Source organism: Aquarana catesbeiana, linkage group LG02 (assembly GCF_042186555.1).
Source record: "Aquarana catesbeiana isolate 2022-GZ linkage group LG02, ASM4218655v1, whole genome shotgun sequence".
NCBI classification, from domain to species: domain Eukaryota; kingdom Metazoa; phylum Chordata; class Amphibia; order Anura; family Ranidae; genus Aquarana; species Aquarana catesbeiana.
Genome location: NC_133325.1, coordinates 360,332,371 through 360,348,831, shown reverse-complemented (window position 1 = coordinate 360,348,831; position 16,461 = coordinate 360,332,371). Strand labels below are relative to the sequence as shown.

The following is a 16,461-nucleotide window of genomic DNA, read 5'->3' as shown; positions in this document are numbered from 1 at the left end:
AATCAAGTGTGAGGAATTTTGAACTTAAAAGGACATAGCACAAAGATTGTTGTACATATTTGCTGCTAATTTAAAAAAAAAATCGCTAGGTTTAAGTTCACATGAAGAAGAGATTTATTAAGGCAAGGAGAAAAAATAACCACTGAAGGCGGTGATAACATAATGACTCCTGAGAAAAAAGATGATAGGGGTTTTGATTAGTTAAAGCGGTTGTAAACGACAGATGTTCAAAAAAATAAACAAAATAAAACCTGCAAGGCAATGGCATAATGTGCTAGTATACATTGGGTTCGCGAGCTCCAGGTATGCCGCAATTATGTCACTCCTGAGCATGCGTGCAGGAGCCCTCTCTTCATGCACGAAGCTCTGACTTTCCGGCAAAGTATGCTGGACCTTCAGAGCACATGTGCCAGTGAGTGGCGGCATGCAGAGTGAGAGTGCAGAATAGGATTTTTGACTTACCGTAAAATCTGTTTCTCTGAGTTCATTGACAGACACAGCCGTCTTTATTCAGAACCATAGGGTTATATCGTCCCCTACAGGAGTAGGACACTAGTCAGAAAAAAGACTTGGCTACACCCATGGGCAGTACTAGGTGATATACAGCCCCCTCTCTGCTATAGGCCTTCAGTTATGTAACAAGCAGTATCAGAAGTATTAAAACTTCATAGAGGGACGGGTGCTGTGTCTGTCAATGAACTCAGAGAAATGGATATATATATATTTTATATGCCACACCGTATTTGCACAGTGGTTATTCAAATGCAGTTTGTTTTTAAAAAAATACACTTTAATGAATTAAAAAAAACAGTAAAGTTAGCCCAATTTTTGTATTATAACATGCAAGATGATGTTATGCCGCGAGAATCGTGATCTTTATTCTAAGCAAAAAAATTGTCATTCTCATTTTAGCCAGAATCGTGCAGCTTATATTATATATATATATATATATATATATATATATATATATATATATATATATATATATATATATATATACACACACACACACACACACACACACACACACACATATATATATATATATCGCCATTTCCGGTATCGCCCATATAGGCAGGAAGTGATTGACAATGGGACACAAAAGGGCAGGTTTTTAAAGAGCACTCCCCACCCTTCGAAAAAACACAGCCACAAAATTTAAAGGGGAACGAGGCCCTCGAAGTAGTCTTCAGGGATTGGGTCACATCTGTGTGGATGGATACTGCCCTGCACCTGTATAGCACCCTGTGGCTAATTCAATGTGCTGCACAATGTGCCAAGGAGGGGCATTGAGTGCCAACGCAGGATGCAGTGCCCAAAACTACTTTTACAGGACGGCCCTGCATACTTCATTTTGCCAGATTCTGGATACGGTCCAAGTGCAGTGCCTAGGGTACAGATCCAGAAGCTGCATAGGTCACCAGAAGGGCTGGTACGTGGTCAAGTTGGAGTAGGAAATAAAAAAAAAAAAAAAAAAAATCAGAAGAAAAAAGAAAAGAGCACTGATCACCTAGGGACACTAGCAAAAAGATGTTAGTTGGAGGGGTTATATGGGGGCCCTACAGTTCTGTTTAACAGTGTTCAATCACCTGAACATAGCAACACATAATCCAGTCATCTAATATGCCTGTGTCCTGTACGATCAAGAAATGCTTATTGCCCAGCTGTCTAGGGGTACACTGAGTTGCTCACCCGTGACAAGCATGCTGTAAAATGACTGTCACAAAAGCATCTCTGTTTCTTTCCTTATTCTGGATCACTGACTCAAAGGGTTAATGCCAGAGCATCAGCATGACAGTTGGAAAACTAGCATACGCAAATAGATCAGCAATGGGCGCCTCTAAAACTTTCACAAATGTAGTAGCAGAATACAATTGAGAAAAATCTGGGAGAGATGTAGACTCCTAACAGCATTCCAGTGCTTCTCTTGCAGTATGCATACAAAATATAACAGATAACAATAAACTCACCACATGTTGACTTCATAGCCATAGACCTTGATGCTAGACGACCCAATAAACGTGCAACAAGTAGCTGCAAATCGGAGCTCCAAGAAAGGGCAATATCTGGCAGGCCAAATGCGGTCACAGTAAACTTAAACCCCCATTCATTGTTGCTTCCATCGGAGAAGAACAAAAACTGAAGTTGTGGTCCAGCTTTAAAGGTTACTTTCTGCAGAATAAATAAAGTTGATTTACAAATTACTACTTAAATGAATGATTTAAAGTTTTTGCTAAACCTAAAAGCAATGGCCAATGTTAACTGAATAATATAGAATCATGTTGCCTGAATGACAGTGGCCTGGAGTACAAGGTCTGGTAATGTGGAGCTCAGATGTCCTTGGCCAACATCATCTCCATAGAACATGATTAATGTAGTCAGAAATGGCATTAAGCACATATCTGCAGGAGTCACAAAGGGCTCTACTTCAAGACACACTACTTCCCTTACTCGTGCACAAGCTCACCAGTCTTGGCATAGTGTCTCCAGAAAGTAGGCACTGTGGATTTTTTCATAGCATTTTTAATTTTCCTGCTCCATGAAGACAGAAAAGGAAAAAAAGTATTTCCCTTGCTGAGCTTAGCCACCCTTTTGCTTTGAGCATAATTATTTGCTTCCATTAGCCCTCAATCAACATACCTGACCCTGAGATCTAGATATTTGCCAAGAGTACCACCACTTAAACTACCCTGGGGCTGCACCCACTCAGATAAATACAGTACACGCTTTCCTTTACTCTGAACAGGTTGCAGCTGTCCCTGCAATAAAGTTTTGCAGCATCATGGCGTTCTTTTAAACCTACTACAACAGAAAAAAACTGTCTTTTCTTTTTTTACCCAGATTGAGGAACGATTTAAAGTCAGTTTTAGTGACGGATACTCTAGGGCAGTGATGGCGAACCTTGGCACCCCAGATGTGTTGGAACTACATTTCTCATGATGCTCATGCACAATGCAGTTAGTTGAGCACCATGGGAAATGTAGTTCCAAAACATCTGGGGTGCCAAGACTCACCATCACTACTCTAGGGTGTTCTATTTGCCATACAGTGGCAACGGTCTTGCGCTGGGACAGTTCCTATCCCTATTTTCCTTCATATCAAGTGGCCATCTGCTGAAGTGTTTTGTTTAAACTGAGCAAGCCAAGGCTGCACATTGGAAATCCATTCATATGCCTACAACTCTCCTTACTAGAGAAAATCTTGCACTGTATATCCTCCATATCAAAACAAAAGCGCTTATCTATGATGCAGGCTACACTTGTGGAATTTCTTCTTCGTCTGACCAGTCATTCTCTCCTTATGTTACTTCTTCAGCAACACAGCTCTTTTTGGAGGCAAGTGATCAAAGGCATCTTCCAGTTCATCCTGAACACCTGAATCTCCCTCTGTGGAAGCACTGAGGTCATACTATGCACCATCACCAAAGTGAACCTTTCACTGTTGATTTAAATGTTTTGGCCGAAGACCAAGTAGCCTTGCAGATCTGAGCAAAGGAGGCCTGGTGACGCACTGCCCAAGAAGCACTAACCGCTCTGGTAGAGTGCGCCTTAACTTGAAAAGGGGGAATCTTACCCCTTAAATCATAAGTTTGAATTATACCTTGCCGAATCCACATAGCAACAGTGGATTTTGACGCTGCCTGTCCTTTCTCAGGACCCTCTGGCAGAATAAATAAGACACCACTCTTACAAATGTGAGCAGTTTTCTTTAAATAGATTTTCACTGCTCTCACTACATCAGGACAATGTAATGACTTTTCTTCCCTGGAACATGGTTTTGGAAAAAATGATGGCAGGACAATATCTTCATTCAGGTCAAAACCTGAAACCACTTTTGGCAAAAAGCCTAGACGAGGGCGCAACACTACTCTGTCCTCATGAATAATAAAATATGGCTCTTTACAAGAAAGAGCAGCCAATTCTGAAACCCTCCTTGCTGAGGATATAGCAACCAAAAATATCAGCTTCCTAGTCAGAAGGACTAAGGGTGTATGTGCTGAGTGTATAGGGTGTATATGCTGTAATGGTTCAAATGGCTGTTTTTGTAACACTGACAAAATTAAATTCAAGTCCCAAGGGAGATGGCAAGGACGCTCCCACTGCCATTTTTACGATCTCTGCGCATCATGACCTTCTGGGCCATGCTGGTGCTACCAGAATTACCGGCTTTCTTTCCAGCTTGATTCTGCAAAGTCGTTGAGGCAGCAACTGAATAGGGGAAAAAGCATAGATCAGTGAAAACTGATCCCACGGGGTTACCAGCACATTTGCTCCGTATGCGAGTGGATCCCTAGTTCTGGACACAAAGTTGACTAACTTAATGTTGAATCTGGATGCTAGAAGATCTATGTCCGGAATCCCCCACCTTTGGCAAACAGCCCGAAAAACATCAGGGTGAAGAGACCATTCCCCCGGGAATAACTGTTGGCGACTTAGATAGTCCGCCTGCCAATTTTCTACTCCCGGAGTGAAAACTGCCGATAGGCAGGGGACATTCCTTTCTGCCAAAGTTAGAATATGGTTCACCTCTCTCTGAGCTGAGAGACTCTTGGTACCCCCTTGGTGATTGATATATGCCACAGCCGTGGCATTGTCAGATTGGATCCTGACAGGACAATTCTTTAACCTAGAGGTCCAAGTTTTCAGAGCCAGACACACTGCCTGAATCTCTAGGATGTTGACCACTGTCCCTGGACAGTCGTCTTTTCTAGTATAGCTCCCCAGCCTGAGAGGCTGGCATCTGTCGTTACTACTTTCAAGATAACTGGTCTGAAGGATTTCCCTTTCAACAGATTTTGGCTTCGTAACCACCAACTGAGGCTTTGGGACACTCTTGGGGACAGCCGCATTGGCAAGTCAAAAGCTTGGATCGTCTTGTTCCAAGCAGAGAGGATACTGTTTTGCAACAATCTTGAATGGAACTGGGCATAGGAAACTGCTTTGAATGAAGCTACCATCTTTCCTAACAACCTCATGCAAAGGCGAATTGAAGGATTTGCTTTTGACCTGACCATCCATACCAGCTCTCATACGGAGCTGATCTTTGCTGAAGGCAAGAACACCCTTTTCTGGGCTGTATCTATGATCAGGCCTAAATAATCCAGCCTTCTTACTGGTTTTAAGGAAGACTTCTCTAGGTTGAGGATCCAACCGAGACTTTCCAGGTAACAGGTTGTAATGCGTGCGCTTTGCTTTAAGCGAGTCACTGACTGGTCTATTAACAATAGATCGTCTAGGTACGCCAACACTGTTATTCCCTGTGCTCTTAACCTGGCTAGAGGTGGGGCCAGTATTTTTGTGAATACCCCTAGTGCTGTGGCTAGCCCGAAGGGTAAGGCCGCAAACTGAAAGCGCTGTTGTTCTACTTCGAACCGCAGAAACCTTTGGTGAGCAAGAAATATGGGGACATGCAGATATGCATCCCTGATGTCGATGGACGCAGGAAGTTCTCCCCCTTGTAGGATGGAGACCACTGACCTGATCGACTCCACGTGAAATGAACGGATTTTCAGGAACCGATTTAGATTTTTCAGATCCAGAATGAGTCTGACATCTCCATTCAATTTTGGTACTGTAAACAGGTTTGAATAGAATCCCAAACAGTGTTCTTCTGTGGGGATCTGTATGATTACCCCTTGAGTCAATAATCGGTCTAATGCTTGAAACAGGGATTGTCTTTTCCCTAGATCCTTGGGAATGTTTGATCTCAGAAAATGAGATGGTGGAAACCCCCGAAACTCTAGTTTGTATCCTGGAGTCACTGTGGAGAGAGCCCATCTGTCCTGAGTTTCCCTTTGCCAGACTTCTGCGAAATGCAGAAGTCTTCCCCCCACCTTGTTGAGGAGAGATGCCTCTTCATGAAGCGGTCTTAGTATTCTGCTTTGCAGTTTTGTGGCTCCAGGTCTTCCTTTGAGCCTGGGCCTGACCCTGTGATTTTCCTCTGGAATCTGACGGTGGAAGCCTTCACCACTGCCTAGAGGCAAATGCGCTTGGTGCAGGAGAGAAAGTCAGTTTAAATGAAGGACGTTTATACCTTCTTTTGACAGGCAAAAGAGTACTCTTTCCACTGTAAATTGTCTGGATGTATTTATCCAAATCATCGCCAAATAGTCGCTCCCCATGAAATGGGAAACTAGACAGAAGCTGTTTGCAGGGTGCTTCGGCAGACCAACCCTTTAACCAAAGGGTCCTACGCATGTGTACTAGCACAAGCGCAAGGCGAGATGCCTGGTGAATAGAATCCTTCATAGCATCTATGGCAAAACATAATGCTTTTGGTAACTCGGCCAACTCACGGGCCTGTTGTGCAGGGAGCTCGTTAAGGGCCTCTGTGAACTGGTCCTTTAAGGACTGACAGATGCCTATAGCTGCAATTGCAGGCTGAGCAACAGTACCTGCTAAAGAAAAAGAGGCTTTTAACAGGAATTCCATTTTTTTAACTGTTGGATCCTTTAGCATTTGCGCATTGTCCACTGGACAAGTCAAACTTTTATTTACACTGGAAATCACAGCATCCACTGCTGGAACTTTCCATCTTTTAGTGAATTTTTCCTCCATGGGATAGAGAACTGAGAATCTCTTTGGAGGGAGAAAATGCTTATCCGGATGATTCCATTCGGTATAAATAAGCTTCTCTAGTAATGTGAGGACAGGAAACGCATGCACTGGTTGTGAAGGTTTCAAAGAACCCAAAGAAGAAACCAGACTTTCAGCTGACTCTGTTAAGGGTAGTATGAAAGTGGAGCGAACCATGTCCGTTAGGATTTGTACCTCAGATTATGTAGCTGAAACATCAACTGTTGTTTCCTCCGCAGAGGAATAATCGGTTCGTTTTTCCCGATCATTTGAGGGTAATACCTCATCCTGTCCCCACTGTTCCCCTGGTAAAGGGTTTGGAGAGGGAGAGAGGGATGTAACACGCTTCCTATCCACCTCAATGGAGGATGCGATTAAAGCAGCTAATCTTCCTTCTAAGCCTTGCAGGGCAAAGGAAAATACATTTTCAGTCACGTATACAGGGGCTGAATTGTGAAAAGCACTTGCACCACCAGCCGGTTCCAACGGCTCACCCTGGCTTGCCATGTCGGGTATCTCTGGAGAGGATGACAATGTGGAGACATGACTGGAGTTCCCAGCGCCTGGGGGTGGTTTTGGTGCCTTAGCAGTAAGCTTTGAAGCCATAGTGCAAAGCACAAAAGCAGAGGCACTCTGATAACTGTTCTATTTACTTGAATAATAATAGGAAAAACAATGACAGCATAGACTAATCTAATGTCAAACAAAGTATTTTCCTGTACTGCAATGCCTGTGTAAACCCCTCATGTGCACCAGCGCTCCTGTGTCCTCTGGCAGCCTGGCTTCAGCTGCTCCGATAGACAGTCTGTTTTCAGAGTATCAGCTTTTAAGCCTTTCTTCAGGTATAAGCCCGATTGTGTGTGCCGTGTGTTTGCAAGGACGCCGAGTCCGCACATGGCGCCCTTCCTCTGACTTCAGCCTCGTGCGCACGGTGGCGGCGGCTTCGATCTGAAATACACACCAGAGGAGGAGTAGAGACTGCGGCGTGTCTCCTTCACTTTTGCGGCTTATGGCAAGTAAATGTTTCCTATGCTGTTTCGCAAGAAGTCACCCCATACCCTCTGAGGGGGCAGGCGGCGGGGGGAGGGGGTTTATACAGCAGTTTTATCAGCTTTTTTATGCTTTTAACATACCATGTAAACCCCAGCCTCTTAGTTTCCCCCTTGGGGGGAGAGGAGAACCCCCTCCAGCTGCTGGGACACACTCTTTTGTTAGCACTAGGGTATATACATTTTTACTCCCTCTAGAGGAGTTTTTTAAAGCATTACAATATAATTGAAAGAAAAGTCATAGGAGGACTTTGCAGTTCCTATGCTTTCCTCTTACCTTTTCCTCGCTGCAGGATACTGCTGTAAACAGACAGATTCAAACTTCACCCATCATGGCAGGCAGCGTTGTTAAACCTTCAAAGACTGGGGCCCTTTAATAGGGGTTCCACTGATTTGGACCTTGTATAGCACCCCTCAGGACAACTTTAGGTAATGTAGCAAGACCAAAAAGAGTCCTAGTTCCTAGGATCCAGCCCTCAAAAGGAGCATTACAGGCAAAACCTTGTTCTTCTATGCGAGGCCGGAGTACCACCCTGGAGCCACTGTGGCGGGATGGATCCGGTTGTGGAGGCTTTTTTAAATCCAGCATGGATCCCCCCTGGAGCTCCGCAGAGTACATCTTCACTTGTGCCAACACCTTTAGACACTGGCGAAAAAACTGAGGTACTCCTGGAAGGAGGAGTGGTTATATAGGGGAGTCAACTTATTGTATTGGGTGTGCCAGTGTCAACACCTGAAGGTAGCTATAACCCACTAAGTAAATACTTGAGGCTCTGTGTCCTATAATGTACGGTAAAGAAATGCACCATCAATCTTTCAGATTGTGAAGCTGATCCCCATGGATGTGACCCCTCAGAAGAGGAGTCATCAGCCTCTCCATGGTCCCCTGTGGGAAATTCATCTTCTCCCGCCCCCAGATCGTCAGTTTGAGGGTCCTGGGTAATGGAAAGGGATCCGTCGCATTTCATCCCATTCTGGGATCCAATTAAAGCCGCTAACCAATCCTAATATGGCCTGAGGAAAAAACCCTCTCCAGTAATATAGACAGGGGCTGCAGTATTGAAAACAATTGTCATAGTAGAGATGAGTTTAGAGCTTGAAGGAGTCCCTCTTGAGCCCTTTTTGGGGTGTTTCTACCACCCCGTCTGACCATAGCCTGATGCACAAATGCAGAGGTACTACCAGAAAAAAAAAAAAAATCGCATTCACTGCTTGAGCAAATAGTCCAGCAACTGTCGCTGCTATTAACGCTCAGCCTGATGCTTCAGTAAATGTGCTAAAGGAATGCCCGTGTCACCACTTACATGCCCCTTTTTAGCTTTTGTGTCTCTCCTGACAGCTGCAGTCAGGAAAAAATGGAGCCTTTTAAAAGTACCCCTGGGCTGGACGTTACCGCACGCCAACGCTGTGCTAAGCCACACCCATTCCGTGGTCCACCTGTGCCCCCCTCCTCGCTTCAAAAAAGAGCAGTTTCCTGTGCGAGCGCGGGCCTCCGATCTGATAGGATCGAAGTGTGTGTGTGCGTGCGTGTGGGAGGGGGGGCGAGGAGGAGGGCTGTGACAAACGGCCGTACAGAGGTGGAGGACGGAGTGGCATTCGCCGTACGTTCTGGCTTCTCCCTCTACAAAGAGAGAGGGGGAGAGCTTTTGTGTTTTTAGAAAACCCCCCCCCCCTAAACATCTTACCTGAGTCCTGTGACTGCTAGCCGGAGGAAACTGCAGCTTCTGCTGAGACAGAGAGCTTTGTGTTTTTAGAAAGCGTGACAAGGTACATGCTCTATAGAGCCCCCAGTGGTGACTTTTAGGCATGACAACATTTACTTTTTAAAGGAGACAATTCATAAAAAACTTAAAAATTCCTTAGAACTCTCCACTTACCTTTCCGGCCGCAGGGATTTCTGTGGTAAAACCAACAGACCAATCTTCACCCCTCATGGTGGGCTCTTTTTTAAAAACCTTCAGGAACTGGGGCCCCTTTTTTATCTGGGGATCCGCACTCCTGGACCCGTAATAGCACCCCACCAGAATAAACTTATGGCTGAAAAAAACCAAAAGCACTGGATCCCGGGGTTCAGCTCTCTAGAAAGAGAAGCGTTACGGGCTAAACCTCGTTTCTTCCGCCACGAGGCCTGGGTATCATTCAATTCAGCCTAAAAAGACCCTTTGAATGGATCCGACTGCATAGCTAGCCCCAGCAAGGATTGCTCCAGTGGACCTTAGACACTAGCGAAAAAACTGAGGTACTCCCAGTAGTGGGAGGGGTTATATAGGGAGTGGACTTCCTGTCTTAGGGTGTGCCAGTGTCCATCACCTGAAGGTGGCCTATAACCCACATAGTAATTACTATGGCTCTGTGTCCCGTGATGTACGATTAAGAAAATGGATTTTTGTGTTTGTCATACATTTTTCTCTACACTTCTACAATTGTTCCTTTTTGGTTCTCTACTTCTACTGCTGTGCTACGAAACAGACTTGTGCATGTTGAAGTACTATAGCCTAAGAAAGAGAAGCAAATTCCCTTCTGTATTCAGCCACTTACTGGTAAGGCTTATACCATCTGTTCTGTTTGAGTACCCAAAATAACTCATAACCAAAAGGATTTTATAGTGGTTTCTCCCCATCTAACATGTAAAGGTATACTTTCTAGGAAAATAAAGTCAGCCACTTGCTTAATACGTTACAGGTACTTAAAATGTCCAGCTTTGAATCATGAGCTGCACTAATGTTTATAGATCAGTTCCTACCAGTTTACTGATAAAAGCAGAAGGATGACGTAATCAGATAAAGTGCATTAAGAATGATGGCTAGCAAACAACCACAGCACATTTATCCAAAGATCTATGCTAGAACAGTGCAAATAATATTAGTCTGTGCATGTTCTCAAACAGGCTAGATGCAGCATGTCCTTTGACAGTAACATCAGTATACAAATAAACTAGTATCTTCATCTATCATCCTGCTCTTTTCACGGTACTCACCTTTGGCCACTTATCTGTACCGACTTTGTGGTCATACCGTACTTTACCACCTCTGGCGTCTGTAAACTCCAAATAGTCATACCTGAGTAAGAACATGTATCTTGAATTATTACAAAGATAATAAAACAGAGTCTCAATGAATTATTACAGAGGATTACTACCTTTTTTCTGTTTCACATTTGTCATCAAATTCCACCTCAAAGTATGTTGCACCTGGGCAGAGGAAGACTGTTGTGTCCCGACAGTTATTTTCATAATTGTGTGGAGATTCCATATTCCAGGTCTGTAAAACCACAGGCTGTTGCACCTGGTTCCAACTTTCCATTTCTACCTATTGAAAAAAGAAAAACATACTTGCAATATAGTGTATGATGCAGATATCCTTTCAATTGAATATGTAATGTGTTCAGAGCTTTAAGATTTGTATGCAAAAGAAGACCAGCTTTATCCACAGGTGCCCTCTATAGCGGAGTTGCTCAAGAAAGTGGATGAGATTAAGGAGGCAGAGGAGTGGGTGGCGATGTATAAGGAAAGACGCGAGCGGTTTACTAATATCTGGGCACCTTGGTAGAAGTACACTCTTGACCCAGTGCCATCCAGCCTGGAGGTTGCATTGTTGGAGCTGGCAGAACCCTCACTGAGAGTACCTACTAAATGGGATGCTAATGCCTGGACCCAATCTTTACAGTCCTTCCTACTGTCCTGATTAGTTTTTTTTCCCTCTTCTCTGTTATCCGGTTCTTGTGGGCGACTAGACTAGACTAAACTCAATTATATCATTTACTAAGTTTTTTTTTTTTTTTCTTTTTCCTTTATCCCTTTTTTATTTTTATGCTATATGATGTTTTGTTTCAGTTCCTGTTCTTGTAACATATGGTATATTGCACTAGGTAAACTACTTGACCTACAATCCTATTACATTAGCGGGGCTCCCTTCCTGGGTGGTCTCGGACGGGCCTGGGCGGCTGTATCCCTATATTGAGGTTTGATGGGGGTGGAGCCGGTGGGGTCCTCTGCGGCTGCCTCACAGGAGGACGCCCTGGAATTTCTGGAGTTGATCTTTAGCATAAATCTTGTATTTTCCCAAGGGTCACTTAGGGGATATCCCCCTAGAAATGTTGCTTCATGTGTTCCTCCCTTCCCAAGTTTCCCCACCCATCCACCTTTGTATCTTATGTTTTTGTAGTCGGGCATGCCGAAGCATTTATCTCTGCTTCCTTAGGGCCCTTTCACACGGACGTGTCTGTGTACGGGCTCCGCTTTGCTCAGTGGGGGATCGCTCCGTTGATCCCCGCTGAGCAGGCAGAGACAGGTCTGTCTCTACACACTGTGCAGGGACCGACCTGTCAGAGCGCCACTCTCCTCTATGGGGGATCGGATGAAGACGGACCGGAGCGGGTCAGATGTCAGCGGACATGTCACTGCTGACATCTGTCTTTCCATAGACCTATATGGAGCGTCTGTTCAGGTCCGCCTAAAAAACTGACAGGCGGACCATGTGAAAGGGGCCTTATTTGCAAACCCTCATCAGTGAGGCATTGTTTGATATGTTGAATTCTATATGTCAAAAATAAAGATTACCGTATATACTCGAGTATAAGCTGAGTTTTTCAGCCCATTTTCTAGGCTCAAAATCCCCCCTCAGCTTATACTCGAGTGAGGGTGCCCATCTGCAGCCGTACCTTTGATTACTAAAACAGCAGGTGTCTTCCGCTGTGTTATGCAGTCTGTTCGGCGGCCATCCATTGCAACAAAGCCCCGCCTCCTTCTCGTCCGTGATAGAGGAACACTGATAGAATGCTGGGAAACTGTATCAGTGTGCCTCTATCACGGACGAGCAGGAAGCAGGGCTTTGTTACAATGGACGGCCGCCGAACAGACTGCATAACACAGCGGGAGACACCCGCTGTTTTAGTAATCAAAGGTAAGGCTGTAGATGGGCCCAGCAAAGCTGCAGATGAACATTGTTTACCCTGTAGCTGCTGCATTTTCCACCCTAGGCTTATACTCGAGTCAATACGTTTTCACAGTTTTTTGTGGTAAAATTAAGTGCCTCGGCTTATATTCGGGTCAGCCTATACTTGGGTATATACGGTATATATGGGGAAAAAAAAAAAAAAAAAAACACACGACCAGCTTTATGTTTTCTTTGAGTCATTTGAGGTACACAGGAAGTAATTCACCTTTGGCTTACAAAGCAGCCCAAAGGAGGATTGGACACTGGCGAACAAAAAAAAGTGGGCTTTGGGCCTCCTTCACATCATTGCCTTCTTCACGCAGAAGGCGACGACTGATTTGGTAGATTTCATGCAGACCTTTGAGATTAAGAATGTGGTGGGTGCCCTCTTTGGGTAAAACCCTTGGAATTGTTCTTTCCCCGAAAATGGGGCAATGAAACCTTCTACCAGAAGAAGCAAGAGAACTTGATGAAGATCTGCTAATCTGTGGAGTGACACAGGAAGGTTGGAACTGAGAAACTGAAGAGGGACAAAGAGCAAAACTCCAGATTGCAGCCCTGAGAGACTACAATGCGCACCCAAGTTTCTGAGATGCAAGCTTTCCAAGCATCCACAAAGGTTAACAAAACTCTACCCACTCTGCAAAGTTGTGACGCACCTTCATGCGGAGAAGGCCTTTTTCTGAGCATTTGGCAGATTGCTGATAAGGAGCCAAAAGTGGGGGAGGCATCCCTAGATGGGGGTCAAAGGAATGCAAAAACAAAATGGACATTTCTTCAAAGATAAGCAAAGAGAGGACATTGTAGTCTGTGCCTTAGGTGCACTAGTAACATCCTTAATGTTGTCAAGAGCTGGACTAAAGAGACCCTGTCCTTGAAGGCAATGCAGATCAAACACTTTACACAAAGGTTTTGCAATATATGCATATACATATGAATTGACATGAGACACAAGCAAGACAATGAAAATCTCCTAGCAAACCGTCAGAAAAGGAAACAAATGCTACATTCATCTGTTCTACAAGATCTATAAACAAGGGATCAACCTCGGCAGCAGTTAGATCTGTGTCCAGCTCCTCCAAAATGCGGGCTCCCTCACATATGTATCATAAGAATGAGAATTTTCTAGCAAACAGTCACAAATGAAATGCTCCAGCTTGTGTCCAGCTCCTCCAAAACTTGGACTCCGTCACAGGTGTATCAGAAAAATGGGAATATCCTAGCAAACGGTCACAAATGAAATTGAATGCTACCTTTATCGGTTCTACAAAATCTATAAGCAAGGTCTCAACTTCAGCAGCAGTTAGATCTCTTTAAAAGGTATTTTAACATGGGTCAAAGTCAAAAAATCAAGTCACAGCTAGAAGAGAATGAAGGGCAAGGCCCGTCAGCAATAACAAAGCTCTCAAGAAAGGGCTTGAGACCGCTTATCAGTTGAGACCTTAAAGACAGGCACGTCCTCTACCGGAACGGTGAGTGCCCTGTTATGGCAGGACACTACTGGATCCACGGGAGGGTTAGACTATTTCTGCACAAAATCTTCACTAATTTGGCACAAGGCTAACAATATGGGAAAGCAAACAGTTTGTCAGGATAATTCCATTCTCCTCAGGGATATAGTCAGAAAGGCAGGTGCTAGCAGAATTTAGGGAAATTTGCATGGAGATGCAACCAAATGTGCCAATGTCAGCATGTTCATGAACATTCAAGGTGAAAATGTAGCACTAAACAACAATAAATATTTACACAGTGTGCAAAAAGTCTCTTTCAAATTCAACTTCATTGTATGTACTTCTTGTGCATCAAATGAAGATCCATGAAACTTCAATCACCCAAAGTGAAAACTTACCAGAATCAATGGCTGCTTAAACTAGAGGCAGTAAAAACGCATGTAATAAGCAGCGCTTACCTTTACGTATGCTTGTATGCTTCAGCCTGTGTCCAACTCCTCCAAAACTTGGGCTCCAGCACAGGTGTAACAGATTGCTGTATAAACAAAGCTTGCATACCAGAGCAACAAAAGGGGAGCATCGTGTAGCATTTAAACCGTGAATTTACTAATCACGCTGCTCACCAAATATGAACAAAAATGGGTATGACCACAAACGCACACATATCCACAAGATTTTCCACCGTGACCAGAAAATATCCACCCCAAAATGTTTTCCACCACCAGATATATTGCTGCCCAGCATATATCATGCCAGCTGAAAATAGGTGATGTCCCTGTTATGTAAGCTGTGTCTATACAGCAATCTGATACACCTGTGGCAGAGCCCAAGTTTCAGAGGAGCTGGACAGAGGCTGAAGAGGATCTAAAGGGGAATATTTGTTTGAATGTTAAACCTTGATGATAGCTGCCTAGCTATTGAAATCCCTGCTGACTTTTATAATTTTTTATGTTCATGAACACGGTGTCAGTGATTCACAAATGTTCCAAAAGGAAAGTAATAAATATAATGATATGAGGATTAGACCCAGATATGTTGAGGAGTACAAGATCAGGGGAAAAATACCCAAGGAGGATGCTGTGTCACTTACAAGGGGAAATTAGATCATCAGTGTTTGGGGCCCATGGTCAAATAATTGGCTGTTTTTTTCTTTTTTTTTTTTAAAGGCCTCTAAAGTACTCTAGAACATGAATGCTCAGGGTCTAGTTAATGCTATAGAACCACCAGGTGTGTTGAGTTCAGATAAATGGGAAGTAAAACTTCATCACATAATGGTGGGTTTTAAAATCGGGGGTCTCTCATAAAATGGTATATCTATAGAAGAAAAGGCAGAAGTCACTCTGCTACAGTAGACTTGGTGACAAGTCTACAGGAGACCAGCCAAGAGGCAGGAAATGGAATAGATGTTCTTGGAAGCATGATGGGTCATGCATTGTGTAGATAAGGGTAACGTGCAAGATTTTGAAAAGCTGTGAAATACTCCCCAAGTTAACTACACCTTGTAATTAGAAGCTGCAAGGGAGAAGTAAGAAAAACAGTCTGCCTTGCAAAGCAGCATGAAGAAACCTGTAGCATTGAGAAAAACAGCACAGTGACAGCAATACAGTTTCTTTCTGTAACTTCACAAAGGACAGAGGGCTTAGTCATGAAGGGTCTGCCACAAGAGAATAGCAATGTTTCGGAACAGGACATAAGGAAAAAAAAAGGACAATGTCCTGGGGTGGAATAAAGACTACCATTGGGAGGAAGAAGGCTTTAACTCTTTCGCTGCCAGGTCCTGTGCTCCACTTTTAAACTCTGCTGGTCATACCATTTTTGCAATTTTTCCATTGCTTTTTTATTTTTCCCTTACAGCTTTTTTCTGAAAGCACATAACCAGTAGAATAAAAATAAAGTGCTACTGATTTTTAGGGCACAATGATATTTGCGCAAATGTTTATCAAAACAATATTTTCTCTAAAAATACACAAATCATTATTAGCAGATAAAAATGAGAAATTTTACAAAATTCCTACTAAATATAAAAGCTAACCTGTATGAGTGAAAATAAATATTTGTAAATTTTAAATTGTGCCTTATTGCAAAATGGTGAAAATCAAAACAAACATACGAAAAAAAAAAAAATTAAAAATCCAAAATTGACAATTTTCACAATTTGGAGGTTTTCATTTTTCCACTTAAAGCTTTCAGAGTTTCTTAAAGACCCCCCCCCCCCCCCCCAATCATATTTTCTGAGAGCACATGATCTGTAGTATAAAAAGAATGTGCTACTGATTTTTAGGGCCCGGGCGATATTTGCGCAAATGTTTACCAAAACAATATATTCGCTAAAAATTCTCTAAAATCATTATTAGCAGATATAAACACAGCAAAATTTACAAAACTTCTGCTAAATGCCTACAAAATATAAATGCTTAACCTGCATTGAGTTAACAATAAATATTTGCAAATG

At 43.4% G+C, this 16,461-nt stretch overlaps 1 protein-coding gene across 2 annotated transcripts in view; it reads right to left on the bottom strand.

Moving 5' to 3' along the window:
* Positions 1 to 16,461, bottom strand: part of ZZEF1 (zinc finger ZZ-type and EF-hand domain containing 1) — a 375,890-nt gene that overhangs the window by 189,885 nt on the left and 169,544 nt on the right. For both annotated transcript variants that reach the window (XM_073615049.1, XM_073615050.1), the window contains exons 22-24: positions 10,763 to 10,932; positions 10,602 to 10,683; positions 1,971 to 2,172 (exon numbers count right to left, since the gene is read on the bottom strand). In XM_073615049.1, the coding sequence (XP_073471150.1) occupies positions 1,971 to 2,172; positions 10,602 to 10,683; positions 10,763 to 10,932 (454 nt within the window). The remainder of the gene's footprint in view (positions 1 to 1,970; positions 2,173 to 10,601; positions 10,684 to 10,762; positions 10,933 to 16,461) is intronic.